At 36.2% G+C, this 20,002-nt stretch overlaps 1 protein-coding gene across 4 annotated transcripts in view; it reads right to left on the bottom strand.

Moving 5' to 3' along the window:
- Positions 1–304: 304 nt before the first annotated feature.
- CTNNA2 (catenin alpha 2) overlaps positions 305–20,002 on the bottom strand; it is a 234,191-nt gene continuing 214,493 nt past the window's right edge. For 2 of the 4 annotated variants that reach the window (XM_081796660.1, XM_081796662.1), the window contains 2 exons: positions 4,283–4,396; positions 305–1,480 (listed from right to left, as the gene is read on the bottom strand). In XM_081796660.1, the coding sequence (XP_081652786.1) occupies positions 1,193–1,480; positions 4,283–4,396 (402 nt within the window). In that variant the 3' untranslated portion in view covers positions 305–1,192. The remainder of the gene's footprint in view (positions 1,481–4,282; positions 4,397–20,002) is intronic. The other 2 variants (XM_081796661.1, XM_081796663.1) reach the window with 1 other exon arrangement.

Raw genomic sequence — 20,002 nt, 5'->3', positions numbered from 1 at the left:
CCTAGAATTTTTTTTTTATTCAGTTTCTGAGAACACATTCTCTTAAGTCTAGCCAGGGCTGAACATGGCCCAGGTAAGACTAATACATGACTTTATCATTTTAGATTGTTTGAAAGTGAATAAAAACAAATGGAAAAATATGAAATAAATCAAAAGCAATTTCTGGGCTCCAAAGACGACCCAGAGATATCACCAATTTTATCCCCAATCTCTAAAAACAAAAAGCATTTTTTAACCAATTTTCAAGAAGATGCTCTTATCTTTCATTAAGTATGCATTTTTTAAAAAAGAAGCATTTGTCAAATTTCCAGATTATATGTGTTTATTTTGAGTTAGTGGATACAATGGCATATTTAGATACCAGCACTCTGAGCTACACCTATGTATTTGCCTCTAAACCTTCACACATTGTCAGTTTCCATTCTTCTATCATTCCATCACTGGGTCTCCTATTTCTAGCAAAATCATAGTTCAAATTTTTTTAAAGTAAAATGTGGATCACCATATTGTGCTTCCAGTGCCCCCAGAAGGATTATAATTGTCTCAAATAAGTGTTTATTTTCAGTAAAGGGGGAAAAATTGAAAATATGAGCACTAGTAATGGCACTACTACAAGAGAAAGAATAGAATACAGATTAAAAGAAACATTTTGGTTGGATGAGTTAGTTTTTCCTTAGTAAAAAATCCACTTAATATTATGGATATGACTTCAAAGTTATATTGTTCAATTTGTGGGCCACACACTTCAGCGTATTGGCTAGTACACTTTTGCACTGAAACAGAAGCAATACAAGCTTTATGTTCTACCATTACACTTCCAGATTTTTCACTTATTAAGATACCTGCCAACCTAATGATTCTTGCATGCATTAGAGTTTGCTTTTGTAGAATTAAGTTTATTTTCCCCATCCCTCCCGCTCCCGTAAACATTGCGATGCGAACTCTTTGCCCAATTTTATGAGAATGTTGCAAAGGACAGTTCTGTGCCACCTCAGGACAGGAATTCCCTGTTCCCTCCCCAGCTACTGATGAATCAGTAGTATTGATCACATCTCATCTCACATGCAAACAGACACTGCTCCCTTAATTTCCCCATGCCAGAGGCATACGAGTCGGCAGGTATGCATACAAAAATGGAATTAAAAAGAAAAGGAAAAGGAAAAAAAAAGCTTTCTTGTTAAAGCCTATCGTCCTAGAATGAATCCATTGCTTTGAATTCACTTAAAGCCTGTACAGGCGAAATGTGTTTCTTCTGGGAACCTCGTCTGACTCGTGTCTGGAATTCTTCAGGCTTTTCTCTCTTCACAAGGGGCTTCTTCTCTGGAGCCTTCATCTTCCAAGACACAACCGGTGAGTTGACAGCTGCTGTCCCATAGACCTTCTGGTATTTGGTTGAGGCCACATAGGATGCTTTCACCGTAAGGACAACAGCATTCATCAGGTTTTTAGCTGCCTGGATGAGTGATGTGGCACTGTCCAGCTGGAGCAGGAGGAGGAGAGAGATATACCTGGGTTAGTTGCAGGACAGCATTCACAAGATGGTGGTGTAACTTCACAGTTCAAACAGTGTTGTTCTTGTGCAAGTATACAATATTGACCAAAAAAGAGCAAATTATTACATGATAAAGTGAACAAGTTACATAGCAGTCACTCTCTTCTATCCTCAATCCCAAGGTAAAAATAAAAAAAGAGGATACTCTATAAGGCATAGCTTTCTAAAACTCCAGTACCTCTAAAGACCAAGCTTTTTTTAGCATGTAAGAATTCCAGTGTAACACAAGTTTTCCAAAGTGGAACATCTCATGTTATTACATTAGGCTGTTTGGTAAGGGTGAAAATAACTCAAATGCTTAAAAGGCATTTGGCAGGCACTGTACAATAAAGAGGTATACAGAGTTATATCTCAATTTTACAGCTCTACCCCTGGAAATACAGACTATTTCTCCATCCTGAGCTCAGGTATGATAGGAATGCAGGCAGCTAAGCAGAGAAACACACCCATGGTGCACTGCCTTTTATTGAGGTGTTCATTGAACTTGAATATCTATTTAACTATTCTCAGGTCTTGAATATACCTCTTACAAAAATAATAATTATGTCAGGCTCTCATAGGTCAGAGAGTATTCAGCGAGACCCCCATATCCACATGTTAATGAAATATTGATTTCTTACTATGTGGCAAACACTATTTTAAGAACTTTGTGTTTCCTCATTTAACTCACAAACACCCTAGGAGGTAGTTATTATTGTCACTGCAGTTTATGATGAGAGAATTGGTACTTTATACAGCTTAAGTGATGAAGTCCTTAAAGACTGTATCATACTGCCACACTGTTGGGTAGGACAGCTAAAATACTGTAACAGTCACAACTTAGAGTAGGTTTAGAAGCTCATCCTTAGACTCTTAAAGCCAGGGTCTTTTCTGCTTTTAACCAGTTTGACAGTGTGGTATATATTGTATATGAAACCATTCAATATCTGTTTCAACCTGCTTCACTTCCTGGACTACAAATGCTGGAAAAGTTCAAAACTGCATTTCCCAGACTCCCTTTCAGCCAGGATTCTACAAGTGACCTAGTAAAAGGAAAGAATTAACAGCTGACTGCAAATATTACTCTAGCCTCTTGGGTGCTTCAGTATAATTTCTTATAATAGTTAAGGAAATATATACATTGCAATTAAGTGAGGAATCCAAGAATATTTCTCATTGTTGAGATTGATGTGCTTTAGCTGCATTAATGAATGGGAGTTAGATATACACCCTCTGGGTGCAAGGTGATTAGCAAAGTTTTTTAAGCTAAGGGACCCCAAACACTGTGACACCCCTATGTTATGTGACTTGCCCTTACTTTAACTCCTTGCCATGTTTTGTGACCAAAGCATGTTCCAAGCAGTGACTGGGCACATCAGAAGTTACATCTAAGATCTCTGTGATGCTGTTGCTCAGGCTGTTCTCTGTTCTATATACTTCATAGAGCTAAATAAATGTGATGCCAAATTTAAAAAATTATGACAAATGAGCTCTCAGTTCTCCCACCACCAGAAAAGCTCATAAAGTCAGATCATTGGGGAAAACAATGGATGATGCTTTCTATGTATGAATTCCTTGTAATACCATAGAATTGAGGCCTCACTATTTAAAAAATAGATTGAAGGCCAGTATTAGATTGCCCCCACAATAACATAGAAGCAAAGAGATTTGTGGATTAGAGCCATGATTCAGCAAATAATTAACTGCTTTGTGAATTAAATCAACCAAATGTATAGAGTAACTTTTTTTTTTTAAAGATTTTATTTATTGGAGAGAGAGAGTGAGAGAGAGCATGAGAGGGGAGAGGGTCAGAGGGAGAAGCAGACTCCCCGCCGAGCGGGGAGCCCGACATGGGACTCGATCCTGGGACTCCAGGATCATGCCCTGAGCTGAAGGCAGTCGCTTAACCGACTGAGCCACCCAGGCGCCCTATAGAGTAACTATTTTACCACTTCTATTACACTGTACAAGGTGCACATATACCAAAATAACTGCTTAACCCATAATGTTTATTTATAGAGCATAAATTTTGAAAGCTAGCTAAGTAAAAGCAAATTCTAGATTATTCATGTTAATAGAAGAAAAGCCAAGCATGGATTAGTACAGTGATTCTCATGGTCTGTGAACCAGCAGTATCAGTATCACCTGGGAATCTGTTAGAAATGCAATTTCTGAGGCCACTCTCAAACTTTCTGAATCAAAAATTTGTAATCCAGGGGATGCTGATGCATGCTAGAGATTGAGAATCACTGGATTAATGAAACCCAAGGACTATCTCAAGGTTTATTTCATCTAATGATTTTAGAACTTTGATCATACATGAGTTTGGTAACATCAGGGCAAGTTATCTGGCTGAATTTCACATCTTTCCTGTTATACACCCAGGTAGAAGTGTAAATAACAGAGGAGATAGATAGCAAATGTTGGGACAATTGGGTCAGTCATGGTTTCTTTAGTAGCTAGATACCATAGCCCTTGGCCAATCGACAATTCCCTGTAAGTCTGTCAGGTTTCAAAAATGAGCAGTATTCATTCATAAAGTGAGTTAATTCTGTTGTGTATCATGGGTAAAGAGAGGAGAGAATGGCATCAGGGACAGTTCTGTGGATTTGCTTCTGGGCAATAGAATTAGTAGAAGTAGAATAAGACAAGATGCATCTATTGCATTATTAAATGGTTCTCTGAAAGCAAATCTTCGGAGAATTGAATGGATCCAAAGAGAAGAATTACAAGTAATTTGGAAACTTTTACCACAGATTCCATCTTCAGATAGATGGTGTCTAATTCAGCAAAAATATGATAGCCTGTCTCTTCTTCAGAACCCCTTTGCTCTCCCAGCCTGATGCAGGAATCCTGTGAATAAACCTAATACATTGGTTGAGAGTGAGACAGCTCTGAAATATAAAGCCGATGATTTCATTCAAGGCACCTGGTAAGGGAGATATGAATTTGTGGTAAGGTATAAAGCTAGTAGGTGAGGAACTTGGTGAACTAAACCTGAACAAGTATATTGCTAGACAGTATGCCCAATCTAAAGTTAAAAGAAATTTGACTTTTGCCATTCCTCTATATCCATTTTAATCATTTAGATCATTGTTGCCACAATCAGAATTTCTTATATTTAAAAATGGCTCTCCTTTATGCTTGTCCAAAATAGCACAGAGACTTGGCATGTTTTGTTAAAAATTCACTCCTAAAGAAAATACACTAAAAATACTAAGGCTACATGGCAAGAAGATCTTTTAATACAAGGTTTAGGAAAACCTATTTAACATAATTGTATTCTGTTTTGCAATTTATACTGTAACTATGGCATTTTCAGACAAGATATGTAAATGAGTATGTACAAATGCAGTCCTAATAACCCATATTAGTTGAGCACTTAGGAGGTGCTTAGACATTGCCTTTGTCCTTTTAATTAAACTGCATGGTTTAAGTTCCAAAAATCCTTGAACTTAGCTAATAGAACTTCCCTCTGAAGTAATCGGCAAAAGTAGGGATTAGGACCTGTACTGTTTTTCTCCAAAGACTACCATCTGAACCACTCTTTAATCTCTGGGGTCTTGTTTTTCAGTGACTACCTATCATTCAGAATGAACCTATATCACTGTTAAGGACATGCCTGTCCTTAAACTTGGTACCATTCTATATGCATCATGACTGAGTTTGGTGAGAGCCACCATCTCACCTCTGACTCTTAGTGTCATCCTTGGAGCCTGAATTCTTTGTAACTAGATCTCCTGGCCTCAGGTGTGTTCCTGCCCAGTGCACAGCCCTTCTCTGTCCTTCCTGGCTTGGATTCACCCTCATGGCAGCAGTGACTGGAATCCCTGCAGATTTCTCTTGTACTTGTTCAGCTTCTCTGAAGCACATTCACTACACAGCTATAAAGACTGGTTGCCTTTGGTGGGGCTCAGCTACTTTAGTGCTCTAAGCTTTTATCAGGGCTGGTGTTCCTAGCTTTATAACAGCCTTAATGTGCTGTATTTCTGCCATTCCTCCAGCTAGCCTGTATATGTACTGATTAAACTGGGAGTAGAAAGAGATTTATATCTTTTCCTTCTTTAGAGCCTTTTTATTCCTATTGGACTAGTCTAAGAGAAGTGCCCCAATTTTCAGTTAATTAAAAAAAAGAGGCTACATTTAGCAAATGCTACCATGTGCCAGTCTCTGCATTAACTCCCCAAGTTTCCTTTCTTTCATTCAATCTCATAACCATGCCTGAGACGGGTAATAATACTATTATGCCCACTTGGGACAAAGAAGGACCATGCAGTTTGCTAAATATCACATCACAGGTAGGTGGTGAAGCCAAGACTTAAACCAGCCAGCCTAACTAACTCCAGAGCCCACGGACTAACCATTACTTGATGCTGTTTTCCAGAGCCATTCATGGCAGATGAAGCCACAATCCACCAATCTATCAAGTTATGCTAGACTAATTAATTCTCCCTATTTCATTTCATAGGTGTCTGCTTTCCCTAACCATAGAAATCAGGCTTCTCCTAATTCTGTCACTATTTTTTTTAAATATCAAAGTACTATTTTAAAAAGGTAGCAGATGTTTCCTCACATCTTTTTCTGTTACAACCCATGAAAAGCAAATAAGGGTGGGAGAGCTGTTTCATAGTCATTTCTATAGGGTTTTTCTAGCTCTTTTTCTGCCTCTGTACTGGTCTTTTCTTCTTAACCTCACTCGAATCCTAATAGACAGATTTCTGTTTCCCTACACCATCCTCATTTTGTGTTTTGAATGCAGAGAAATATTAGAAGGTAGACATTCCTGAATTGTGATTCTTCCATTAATTGATATTTGTGCTAATTCCTTAATGTCAAAGATAAAGACTGTCATGAAAAGTGCTTAAAATTTACAGGATCACCTGAAGAATTCTGAAACCCCATGTCATAAGTTTTACACTATTTCATGAACATAGGGCTTACTTTGAAAGAGGTGTTCAGTTTCAATAGAAACAGACTTTGACACAAATATAACTGCATGACTCAATCAAATTCTCAAATGAAAGTGCACCTACATTTCTGGAAATGCTTCAATTCTTGTATACTCTTTTGGTCTATCCCTCCATCCTTCTACCTACAATGATTCATCCAGGTATTTCTTCAGATACTTACTATATATCTACTTTGTGCCAACCACATGGTTGTGTTGGGTATACACAGTCACACAAATCACAAGATCTAATGCTGGTAAGTTGTTTAGTAGGATGTAAGGTACTAAAGAAACAATACAGGACCTACCTTGAGTCAGGTAAGGGATAGCATAGGAAAATAAAGCATGATGGTGGGAGTGATAGTCAAAACTCACTGTAATGGATGAAATAGGTGGTTATTGGTGACTAGATGGTTGAGTGATAAAAAAGGACAAATCTGGAATTCCTAGCTAGTATAGCTGGGTATAAATTGATGCTCTTAAGCCAGATCATGGCAATAAGGGGAAAACGGAGGTGTTACAATATTAAGTTTAACTCTGGACATTCTGAATTTGAGGTATCTGTGTTACATGTCAGTAAAGTTATCAAAGGGGCAGTTGAAATGATGGCGATGAAACTTGGGGGGCCAGTTTTAAGAAACCACATGTTTTGCTTATATTGCTTTTCCCAGTTATTTCATGAACAGCATCCTGCATACTACAGGTATCTATGTCAATTTCTGATTTCTTCTTCCCTTCAGATTCCTTATTTAGTGTTTTCACAAAGAGAATAAAGTGCTGAATGCATATTTTCTCTGGTCAAAAAAGTTCAATAGATCCAAAATTTTTTCTCAGCATTATACTTTCAGGATCAAAATCAATATTTTAATAATCTAAAGCATAACATCATCAAGAAATATCTTAACTATTCCCGTGACAACCAAGGCTACTTTCTGTTAAGTAATTAGCAATCTTTCACCCTTGAAAATAACGGTGAACTTCCTGGGACTACCCAGCAATAAAACAAATGCAGTTTAGACTTAACAACTGCCTTTAAATACACACACAGCATTGTCAAAAGTGCAAAGTAATGTAAAAGAGAAACACACTGGGTTAAATATCTGGGACATGGTAAGTGTCTTAGGATGTTAATTTGTGAGAGCCCAGGTATATAATTATAGAAGAAAATTAGGGTTTCACTGTGTGTTCTACATTGATCCACTTTAAGATTGCATAGAGAGTTAGAAATATAACCTGGAAACAAATCTACTCAAAAAAGCTGATTTTTACTGAAAAATAATAAACCATAAATGGTAGTTCAAGGAAATCCCCAGTACAAAGCTACCTGTCCTTGGGACTATTAGCTAAACTAAATAGAATAAAATAAACCAAATTCATTTCAAGGTAATTTTGATGTATAAAAACAGTTTTACTTAGTTACCTCAGAAGACTTAGAAATGCCTGGGGGATGGAACCCAGTCCCATTTGGGCCTAGGCTAATTTAATTTTCTCAAGTCAGAGCTGATAGTGCTAATGATTTTGAGAATACTAAAAGGGTTCTGCAAATATGGGTAGAGTCCATTTTAGCCTCTTGCAAGATCTTTCAGTGGGAATAACTTAGTATTTCATGTCTAAGACGTATTTTAATGGGACTATTTTATACATATTCAGGTCTGGGTTAGGGCTTTGCAGGGAGGAAGTTGTAATAGGAGAACTGATAATAAGCTGAAAGTAAACACCTTGAGAAAACTGGAATCGTTCCACTGGAGCTGGTCATTTATTTAAACAGTTACCTCCCCAAAAGGAGTCACAAATTGCTTGCAGGAGGAAAAACAAAACAAAAAACCTTGCTACAAGCCAGCTTTGCTGTTAATGAATGGGAGGTTAGAAACCGAGCGCATTGGAGCCTATTATCCACCAAGAAGAACATTTCATGTTTTAAAAATCCATGAGGCTTTGAAAAGATATTTGATCTCCTTAGAAACTGTGATACATTTGAAATACCTGCCTACTTCTTCCATAGTCTATGTCAATAGCACTTTTTAAAAGCTCTAGCAAGTCCAGGGCAATAAATAACTCAAGCAAGCAAAGACATGGTGAAAAGGTTCAGCCTAACTGAATCTTTCCCTACTTTGTGGATGTTTACACATTTGCAAATAAGAATTCCTTTGCAGTAAGCCCTCATTTGTGTCCTTGTCCACTCATTCTTCATCAAACAACAATGTAGTGAGTGAGTATTCCTTCTGGATAATAGGGCAGAAATTTGCCACTGATCTTTACGGTGGCCATGGCTGGCATTATTACTCAGGGCACTTTGCTCCCTCAAAAGCTGCTGAGGGGTATGGAAACATCTTTACCTCCTTTCTCCAAGAGGTCACCTTTTGACAGATTCGTCTACTATACCTCTACTTCTATATTTAAATTGACTTGTTTAATACTTATGTTTTTGTTTCTACCAATCAGATTGCTGACAAGTATGATGCTGTATTGACTCTTGTTCCTATAGCTGATGCCATAATAGGAGTTAATTAATGAAATCATTAAACAGAAGACATATGTATTAAAGGAAGTTCAAAGTATTGGGGGGATTATTTTAAATCAGGTGATAAAAATTAGCTGAATATATTAAGGAGGGTGTCTGAAGTGAAATGACCATCACAGGTATGCTGCAATTATTGTTACAAAAAAGAAAACTGTATTAAATCTGGTAACATTAGAACATGTAACAATCCTTCATAAATGACAACTGAAGTACTGTAGGATAACTCCTGAAGAGTTGGCTTATAACTTTAAGTAGTGGATCAATCACAACATAGAGGAGGATAAGAGGTCTGTTATATTTTTCTGCAGGGCTACCTTGAATGATGCTAGGAAGGCAGCTGGTGCTCTACCAATGCTGAAGGCCAGTTGTTAGGAAATCTGTATGTGATGGCTCAAGATTAAGTTGGCAAAGGCCTTACCAGAAAAGCACTGCTATCTAAGAAAAAAATCTCTACAGCACGGCTGAGAAATTTACCAATTGGATCTCAGGTAGCTTTTCCAACTGGACAAATTTGTGTCTTTGTTTTTAATTCATTTAGGTAAGTAGTAGCACTTCATAGTCAGCCAGTCCACTGATTAACTGTCTTCATTTGCATTTTTTCAATTATAGGTAAGTAAACCTTGGGGACTCCCATGAAGGCTTAATTACAGTCAAATTTCCTAAATATGGCTTAGTGCCATTTTTTCTCACTATTAAAGGCAGAACAGTTTTTGCTCAACCCAAAACAAGGCATTCTTGCTAACTGTGGAATCCCAAGAAGAAGTGGGAATATCAAGAGGTGTTGGCCCTTGGAAAGTTAGGAACAGATATGTCTGTTCATCTAGAACTCCCTAGCTCCTTTTTCTATATTTCTTTCTTCCCATAACCTTCCTTTTTTAATACTGCAAGATTTCCTGACCCAGAGGCCTTCTCTGGATTGTTCTCACATAACAGAACCATGGCAAGAGTAGTACCAATGGATTTGTAGGCACCCACCATGACTGGGAGATATTTCTGGGTAAAAAGAGAATCTTTACATCACATAAATATACCATGCATTGATTGCTGATCTTTTCATCTGTAATAATGACCATGTCTTCACCATCCAAGGTTCATACCATATAGTAACTCTTCAAAGGGCTAAAGCTCCTTTTTACTTTCCCTATAGGAGAGCCAGCTAGCAGAAGATCACTACCTTTGATCGATTTCCTTAAGCACTATCATTATTACTGGGAGACAAATCTCAGACAAGCCTTTGTCCAAGACTCCAAGAACATTATCTTCATAAAATGGATGAGCCACCATACTATCAGAAGTGCCTAACTTTGTATGGATGTGGGATCTGCTGATACATAATGAAAGCTACTTAACACCTCATAAAATATCTTCTAGGCTCCAGCATGCAACATGCAACCATTAAGAAAGGAGTAGACAAGAGTTAAGGACCACGAAGTTTGGATGCTGGAGAACTGTGCCTGGTAAATGAGCATAATCAGAAGGCCCTGGATTATTATTTTCTTTCACTTCTCTTCACACTCAATCACTAGGAATTGTGTTATATGGCATTATTCATATGAAACTCTTATCCAGCTCCTGACCCTCTCCTTATCAGGTAGGTAGAAAGAGCTGTTTGAAGCCTCTGTTGCTACCTGATTTGTGGTGAAGTGGCTCCTTTCCCAGGAGGGTTTTTTGCCTCTCCTAAGGATCTTAGACCCCTTTTCCAGTACATTATTACATATTATGCTCTACCTCCTGCCCCCCTTCCTATTTTTTCCTCTCCTACAGTGAATGAAAGCTTGCACTCTACAATTCCAAACCTGTTTGGACTAATCATTGGCTATGTGATTTTGAGAGAGCAGGGGCAAAAGAAAAGCATCAAAATATTAGTATCTTTTCTAACGCTACTGAATTCTTTGGAAGGAAGAAATTTGAGATCATGATTCACTATAAGAAAGCATGGGTTTTACATAGATGCATGACACCCATAATATCTATGAACATTTGGGGCTTAAGTGGGGTTGGAGAAAGACTGACAGTAGAAAATAAAAATGGTCATAGACTAGATTGTCTTCCCTCTATCTATCTCTTACTATGAAAGTGAGGTTTAAACCTCTGATTTGAGGCAGTAAAATAAATAGTATAAATAGTATAAAATATTTAACCAAGTACTTATAGGGCCTAAAATTCTGGCTAATATCTTATTCCTAAGTATTTCTTACTAAAACACAAATTAAGCTACCTTGAAAGTGTAACTTTTTAAATTCATTCACCTAAAATCAAAAACACAAGAAATAATTATTGGTAGAGAAAAAGTAACCCTCATCCACTGTGAAAAAATAGAACTACCCTATGATACAGTAATTCCACTATTGGGTCTTAACCCAAATAAAACAAGAATACTAATTCAAAAAGATTCTAAGTGAAATTAGACAAATACCACATGATTTTACTCATAAGTGGAATTTAAAAAACAAGTGATCAAAGAAAAAAGGCAAACAAAAAAAATAGACTCTTAGAGAACAAACTGGTGAGTGCCAGAGGGGCACTGAGTGGAAGGATGAGTGAAATAGATGAAGGGGACTGAGAGGTACACTTATTGTGGGGAGTACTTAGTAATATATAGAATTGTTAATTCATTATACTGTACACCTGAAACTAAAAACACTGTTAATTATATTGAATACCAAAAAAAGCCCCTTTTGGCCTAGTGAAGATCAACCTTTAGCCTGGTGCTTCATCTCCCTCAAAATTTCTAAAGTTTTAAATCTCTTTTCCTACAGAATAGGCTATTTAGTCCATTGGACCTAGCACTTGCCATCTCTACTTAAGATTGGCCTATCTCATCATCTAAATCCAGCAAAACTCTCACTGTTGGATCTGTACATTCTTTAGGGGTACTTTAAAGTCCCGTTTGACTGTGCTCACATTTATCAGGCAAATAAGTTAGCAAAGGGCAGGCTTTGAGAATAGAGCTTCTTCTGAAAAAATCTGGGATGACTAAAAGACAAATCCTCAGGCAAGGACAGTATGTGAGCTGTGGCCTGGAAAGGCCAGGAGATACAAAACAATACAATGGGAAACCTCAAGACTGGCCCTACTTGTCAATGCTCCAAGCCTCTTCCAAAACCAATAAAGCAAGAATGGCTGTTGTGTATCACACTTGCTGCCATTTCTTTCTTCATTGGTACATGTAGTAGGCAAGGCCAGTCAATAATAGTCCTTTGTCTTAGACGTAGTCTCAGAATTCTCAAAGCATAGCCCAATCTATCACTAGCAATTGATGACAGTAATCAAAATGAAACCCATTTAAAGAAAAGGGCATAATTAGAAGAAAACTTATGAAGTAAAAGCATACACTAAAGTCAGTAGTCAAACACTCTAAAAGACAAAAGTAGTAAAATCAATTATATCTTAAAATGAGTTAAGGGGACTCACAAAAACATGTAAAATGTGCATGGGTGAGTAGACACATTCTTAAAAAACTTTGTTTTTAAACTTTAGTGACCATCAACTTAATATGGGCTTCTATATATTTAGGATGTTTTATATGAACGTCATGGTAATTAAAAACTTATAATAAAGTCAAACATAACACTAGAGAAAATCATCAATTACAAAGAAATAGAGAACTCCAAAAACAGCCAAAAAACAACGAACAAAACGGCAATCAGTACATGACTATCAATAATTACTTTAAATGTAAATGATTTAATTCTCCAATCAAAATATATAAGGTGATGGAATACATAAAAAAAAAAGTACCTACCTATATGCTGCCTAGAAATACTGACTGCAGATCTAAAGACACACACTAAATGTAAATGAAGAGATGGAAAAAGATATTCCATGCAAATGGAACACCAAAAACCCAGGGTAGCAATATTTATATCAGACAAAATAGACTAAAACAAGAGACAAAGAGGGCATTCCATAACAATAAAGAGTCAATCCAACCAAGGGAATATAACAATTACAAACATCTATGCACCCAACATTGAAACATCTCAATACATAAGACAGATATTAACAGACAACCATAGGGGGTTTAAACACTCTACTTACATCAATGGATAGATCATCTGTCTTTGAATGACACATCACACCTGTTTAACAGATATGTACAGAACCTTCCATCTAAAAACAATACACGTTGTTCTCAAGTGTACATCAAACATTCTCCAGGATAGATCATATATTATTCCCCAAACCAAGTATCAATAAACTCAAGAACACTGAAATCCTGTCCTGCATCTTTTCCAACAACAATGGTTTGACACTAGAAATCAATTACAAGAAAAAATAGAAAAAACATAAACATGTGGAGGCTAAACAGCATGGTTCTAACAACCAACATGTTGACAAATTTATTAAATATGAAGGAGAAAAATGAAAACAGTCCAAAGTCACTGGGACACAGCAAAAGCAATTCTAAGAGGAAATTTATAGCAATGCAGGACTACCTTGAGGAACAAGAGCAATCTCATATAAATAATCTAATCTTATACCTACAGGAACTTGAAAAGAAGAATAAAGCCCAAAGTTAGTAGAAGGAAGGAAATAAGGGTGCCTGGGTGGCTCAGTTGGTTAAGATCATGACCTTCTGCTCAGGTCATTATCCCGGAGTCCTGGGATCGGGCTCGCTGCTCAGTGGGGATCCTGCTGCTCCGCTCCCCCCCAATCAAAAGAACTTTTTTTTTTAAAGGAAGGAAATAAAGATCAGAGCAGAAATAAAATAGAGACCAAAAAAATAAATGATCAATGAAATTAAGAGCTGTTCTTTGAAAAGATAAAATTGATAAACCTTTAGACAGTCTCATCCAGAAAAAAAGGAGAGGATCCAAATAAGATAAAAAAATGAAAGAGAAGTAACACCACCACAGAAATACAAATGATTATGAGACTACTACAAAAATATTATATGCCAACAAATTGGACAATACAGAAGAAATGGATAAATTCCTAGATATATATAATCTTCCAAAATTGAGCCAGGAGGAAATAGATAATGTGAACAGTAATGAAATTGGATTGGCAATCAAAAAGTCCCAATAAACAAAAGGCCAGGAACAGATGAATTCTACCAAAAATTTAAAGAAGTGTTAATATATATTCCAAAAAAATAGAAGAGGAAGGAAAACTTCCAAACTCATTCTACAAGTCAGCATTTCCCTGATACCAAAACCAAAGACACAACAAAAAACTACAGGCTGATGACCATAGATGCAAAAATCCTCAATGTTAATAAACTGCATTTAACCATGCATTAAAAAGATCACTCACCACAATCAAATTAGATTTATGCTAGAGAAGCAAGGATGGTTTAATATGCACAGATCAATCAGCCTGATACACCACATCAACACAATAATAAAAATGAAATGATTGTCTCAATAAAATGCAGAAAAAGCACTTGACAAAACTCAACATCCACTCATGATAAAAGCTCTCAAAAAAGTGGGTTTAGTGGGAGCATACCTGAACATAATAAATGCCATATATCACAAACTCACACCTGACATCATAATGATGAAAAACAGAGCTTTTCATCTACAATCAGGAACACAACAAGGATGTCCACTCTTGCTACTTTTATTCAACATAATACTGGAAGTCCTAGCCACAACAATCAGATAAGAAAAAAAAATAAAACGCCTCAAAATTGGCAAGGAAGAAGTAAAACTGTCACTATCTACAGATGCTGTGGTATACGTAGAAAACACTAAAGATTTCACCAAAAAACTATTAGAATAAATGATTTCAGTAAAGTCACAGGATACAAAAGTCATATAGAAATCTGTTGCATTTCTATACATTAATAATATAGCAGAAAGAGAATTAAGAAAACAGTTGCATTTATAATTGTACCAAAAAGAATAAAATAACTAGAAATAAACTTAACCAAGGGAGTGAAAGACCTGTACACTGAAAACTATAAAACACTGGTGAAAGAAATTGAAGATGACACATACAAATGCAAAGCTATATCCTGCTCATGAATCGGAAGAATATTATTAAAATGTTCATACTACCCAAAGCAATCTACAGATTCAATGTAATACTTACCAAAATATCAATAGCCTTTTTCACACAACTAGAATAAAGAATCCTAAAATTTCTATGGAACCACAAAGACCCTGAACAGCCAAAGCAATCTTGAGAAAGAAGAACAAAGCTGGAGGTGTCACAATCCCAGACTTTAAGGTATACTACAAAGCTTTAGAAATCAAAACAGTATGGTACTGGCATAAAAAACAGACACACAGATCAATGGAAAAGAATAGAGTCCAGAAATAAACCCACACTTATATGGTCAATTAATGACAAAGGAGACAAGAATATATTAGGAAATATATTGGGGAATATACTGGGGAAAAGATGATCTCTTCAATAAATGGTACTGGGAAAACTGGACAGATACATACAAAAAGAATGTAACTGGACCACTTTCTTACACCATACATAAAAATTAACTCAAAATGGATTAAGGGACTAAATGTGAGATATGAAACCATAAAAATCCTAGAAACCTAAGTAGTAATCTCTGACATTGCGTTAGCAACATTTTTCTAGATATGCCTCCTCAGGCAAAAGAAACAAAAGCAACAATAAACTATTGAGACTACACCAAAATAGAAAACTTTTGCACAGCAAAGGAAACCATCAAAAAAAAAAAAAAAGGTGACTTACTGAATGAGAGAATTTATTTGCAAATACAGATTTTCAATATTAATCCCTTATCAAAGAACTTACACAACTCCACACCAAAAAATCATTGATTTAAAAATGAGCAGAGGACCTAAACAGACATTTTTCCATAGAAGACATACAGATGGACAACAGACATGAAAAGATGTTCAATGTCACTTATTATCAGGGAAATGCAAATCAAAACCATAGCAAGATATTAGCTTACATATGTCAAAATAGCTCAAATCAAAGAGACAAGAAATAAGTATTGGCAAGGATGTTGGAGAAAAGGGAAACTTCATGCACTGTTGGTAGAAATGTAAATCAATGCAGCCAATATGGAAAACAGCATGGAGGTTCCTCAAAAAATTAAAAATAGAAATACTATATGATTTAGTATTTCTACTACAGGGCATCTACCCCCCCCAAAAAAACAAAAACACTAATTCAAAAAGATATATGCACTCGTATGTTTATAATAGCATTATTTACAACAGACCTAAGATATGGAAGCAACCAAAGTGTCCGTGGATAGATTAATGGATTAAGAATATGTATATACATACAATGGAATATTAGTCATAACAATGGATGAGATTTTGTCATTTGCAACAACATCCATGAACCTAGAGAGCATTAGGTGAAGTGAAATTAGTTGGAGAAGGACAAATACAATATGACTTCACTTATAAATGAACACACAAAAAAAGCAGGAACAGACCCATAAATACAGAGAAAAATGTGGTATTTGCCAGAGGAGCAGAGTTGGGAGGAGGGATGGGTGCAATGGATGAAGGGGGGTGGGAGGTACCAGGCTTCTAGTTATGGAGTGAATAAGTCATCAGGATAAAAAGTACAGCATAGGAATATAGTCAGTGGTATTATAGTACCACTTTTGTATGGTGACAGACAGTGTCTATACACTTGTAGTAAGCATAGTATAACAGAGTTGTCCAATCACTATGTTCTACACCTGAAACTAATGTAACACTATGTGCCAACTATACATCCATTGAAATAAATAAACCAATTTAAAAAAAACAGATTAAACCCACTTACCATACCCACTATGGGCCTTCTAAACCACCCCCCTCCGATAAAAGTCTGTGTTTTCAGAGTAGTATATTAATATCACTTCTCATTATCCTAATTTCTCCTCATATAATTCATAAAGAATGATATATTAAATATAATGCAGAAAACTGTTAGACACATATGTAACTGGGTAAAATAATTCACTATCCTAACCTAAAATTAACTCTTCTTTCATTAGAGAAATGAGAATTACAAGAAGAAATGGATATCATTAATCAAGGGCTCATAAGAGATCTTCAGTATAACGCATAGTAAAACCAGGAATTTTAATTAAACTAGTTTTAAATTTGAGCAGTTATTCCCTGGCTTTTTATAATTGACTACATTCTTCTGCCTACTCTGAAACATTTTTTGAGTAGACATAGAGTAATACCCTCTAAATCTTTTCCTTTCATCCTGGTCACTTATTTTCCCATTGTGAGATGTAATCCCACTACAATTTTATCACATATTCAAATAATTTCCAAGCACTCACAGTGTACACAGTCGCAGATTTAGGTAGAGGTTTCCTATCGTTACTTCAAAACACAACTCAATTAGATGTAATCATTAAGTCTTTAACTTCCACCTAGTACCACTTCAGGTTCTTGCAAGAGTTGTTACTTTCACAAAGATGACTCCTGACATTTAGAGAATGATCTAAGCTGATCTGAAGTTTTCTTATTGACTCTTCCCAACATTCCAAGATAGCAAGGACTCTATGATTAACTCCACCTCTCCCTAAAACCTGCTCCTCCTATAGTCATTGGCAACACATTTCTTCCACCTGTTTAAGTTAAAAACCCAGAATCTTATGTAACATATCTTGTTCTCTTAGATCCAGCCTCCTCCAATCTGCCATCATCTTTTGGCAACAGCATTTTTGAAATCTATCCATTATTTGACCTCACTTTCTCTACTGTTACCACAAGGCCCAGTCATCAGAATATCTTGCTGGATTGTTGTAGTATCTTCCTCTAACTAACTACTTTTCTTCTCATTCCCTTTTACTTCTTTGGTCTATTTTTTTTTTTTTTTTTATGTTCAGTTAGCCAACATATAGTACATCATTAGTTTTTGATGTAGTATTCAACGATTCATTAGTTGCATATAACACCCAGTGCTCATCACAACATGTGTTTTTTTGATCTATTCTTAAACAGAAGCCAGAATTATCCCATTAAATGAACTCAAATAATGTCACTTTTCTTCTCAACATTGTCCTGCAGTCCCCCATTTCAATATGGGTAGAATCCACAGCTATTAAAGTGGCCTTCAAGGTCATATACTCTGATCCCCAATTGTTCTGATTTTTCCTTTGTTCACTCCACTCCAAAATACTGATTCCTTGCCTATTGCTTAGACAGACCAGTCATGCCCACACTTCAAGGACTTTGTGCTTATTATTGCCTCTGCCTAAATGCTCTTCCCACAGAAACTGTAAGGCTTGGTCCCTCATCTCCATCAGATCTTTGATGAAATACTAACATCTTACTGAAAACTTTCCTTTTCAAATTGAAACTCCATTCTCACCCTATTGCCTTACTTTGCTATTCTTTCCCTGTTTTATTATTTTTTTTCATATAGTCATCACCATCTAACAAATATTTTCTTCTAGGTTTACTATCCCCCACCCCATGCTACATTCCAAACACCTGAAACTGTGTCTGGCAAATGGGTATTCCATAAATATTTACTAAATATTATTGAATAATTGAAACTTTATAGATGAGGAAATAAGAGATGACAAAGCTTGTCCAAAGACAAACTGGGGCACAATGTCTAGTATAGTATCCAACTCTCCAGGCCTTCCACCTATTCATTCTTCCATGGAAGAGTACCCAAACAATGATATTGTTAGGGACATAATAGACAAAATAAACATTAGCTAAACTGCTACACAAATCTTATGATCTCTTCCTCTTACTGTGCTTCACTGGTATAATCAGGATCATCCTTTGCTCAGAAAACATTCACAATCTAATTTGTGTTTATTGCTTTCTATGTATAAAGTACTGAGTTTTCATTAAAGATCATCTCCCTCATTAATAGTACCAGCATTTTTGAGGCTTGACTTGTGTTTGGTAGGTATAGAGCTGGTGTCTTAATACATAATCTCTAATCTACAAAAAATAATATGTATGTATATGGTAGATGCCACCATCCTTTACATATGAGGAAACAAATACAGAAAAATTTTTTGTGAACTTGGGTTCACAAAATTCATATCTGATAGAAATGGGCTTCAGTCCATGTGACACATAACATCTAGTCTTCTTTGACCAGGTAAATCTACCACAGTATTTTCAAGTATGAGTCATGTGACCAAAGGAGTAATGAGGTGAATTTCCCTAAGCCACAAAAGAAAAAAAAAAAAGTCACACTAACTTCTAATCTTGCAATCATGATTCACATGAGATATGAACTAGGCAAGAATCAGGGACATCATCTACTTACTCATTTTCTTGCCAGCTACATGTTCAAAGAAGACTTGATTAAATACAACCTATAGTTCTCCTTTCCCCTAGCCACAATATATACTGCTTGCTATTTATTCACATAGTATGAAAAGACTATTCAAAATTTCTACAACTTAGCTTTTTACTCCACCATATAATGGGTACCATGATATGATGTCAGGCTGACTGATACAAATTTTAAGAACCTAATATGCTTTGCTACCCTCATCTACACCATCTGATACATACTATTTCCTGTATCTCCTGTTCAACAACTAGTTCAACTACTAGGAGTAGCAACATCTTACATTGCAAAAAGCACAAGACTACCCATCAGAGAAACGGGCTCCAACCTTGCTTGTGCCAACCACTGACTGTGAAAGTTTTGGACACTATAGTAACCTCTCTGAACTTCTATTTCTTCAGCTATAAAGTGGGGTTAATAATACCAATACACTTCTACCAGTCATTGAGGTCCAAGTGAGAAAGTAAACTTAAAACACTTTTTTAAATTTAAAAATGTCACTATAAAGTATTATTAATAATATGATACCTTTTGGGAATCCTTTTAGAGTATTTAACATAATTTATTGGATCACCTGGGTAATGTAGGCCTAAGAAACTCCGCAAAGGTAAAAGTATTTCAATAAATGCCCAGGGTAGTGTGAGAGTACCATAAGCCCAAGTAAGACAAGAACAAGGTACTTCCAAAAGAAGGGAAGCTTTCTTCTTCCACCTGACAGTGGACATTGCTAAAGATAAAGCATGGCTGCAGAAGTCTGGTTCCAATCCCACTTTTCCCA

This window comes from Leptonychotes weddellii, chromosome 10 (assembly GCF_054177405.1).
Source record: "Leptonychotes weddellii isolate Sample4059 chromosome 10, ASM5417740v2, whole genome shotgun sequence".
In the NCBI taxonomy this organism is placed as follows: Eukaryota; Metazoa; Chordata; class Mammalia; order Carnivora; family Phocidae; genus Leptonychotes; species Leptonychotes weddellii.
Note: the sequence above shows the minus strand (reverse complement) of the source record. Positions and strands in the feature narration are given on the sequence as shown.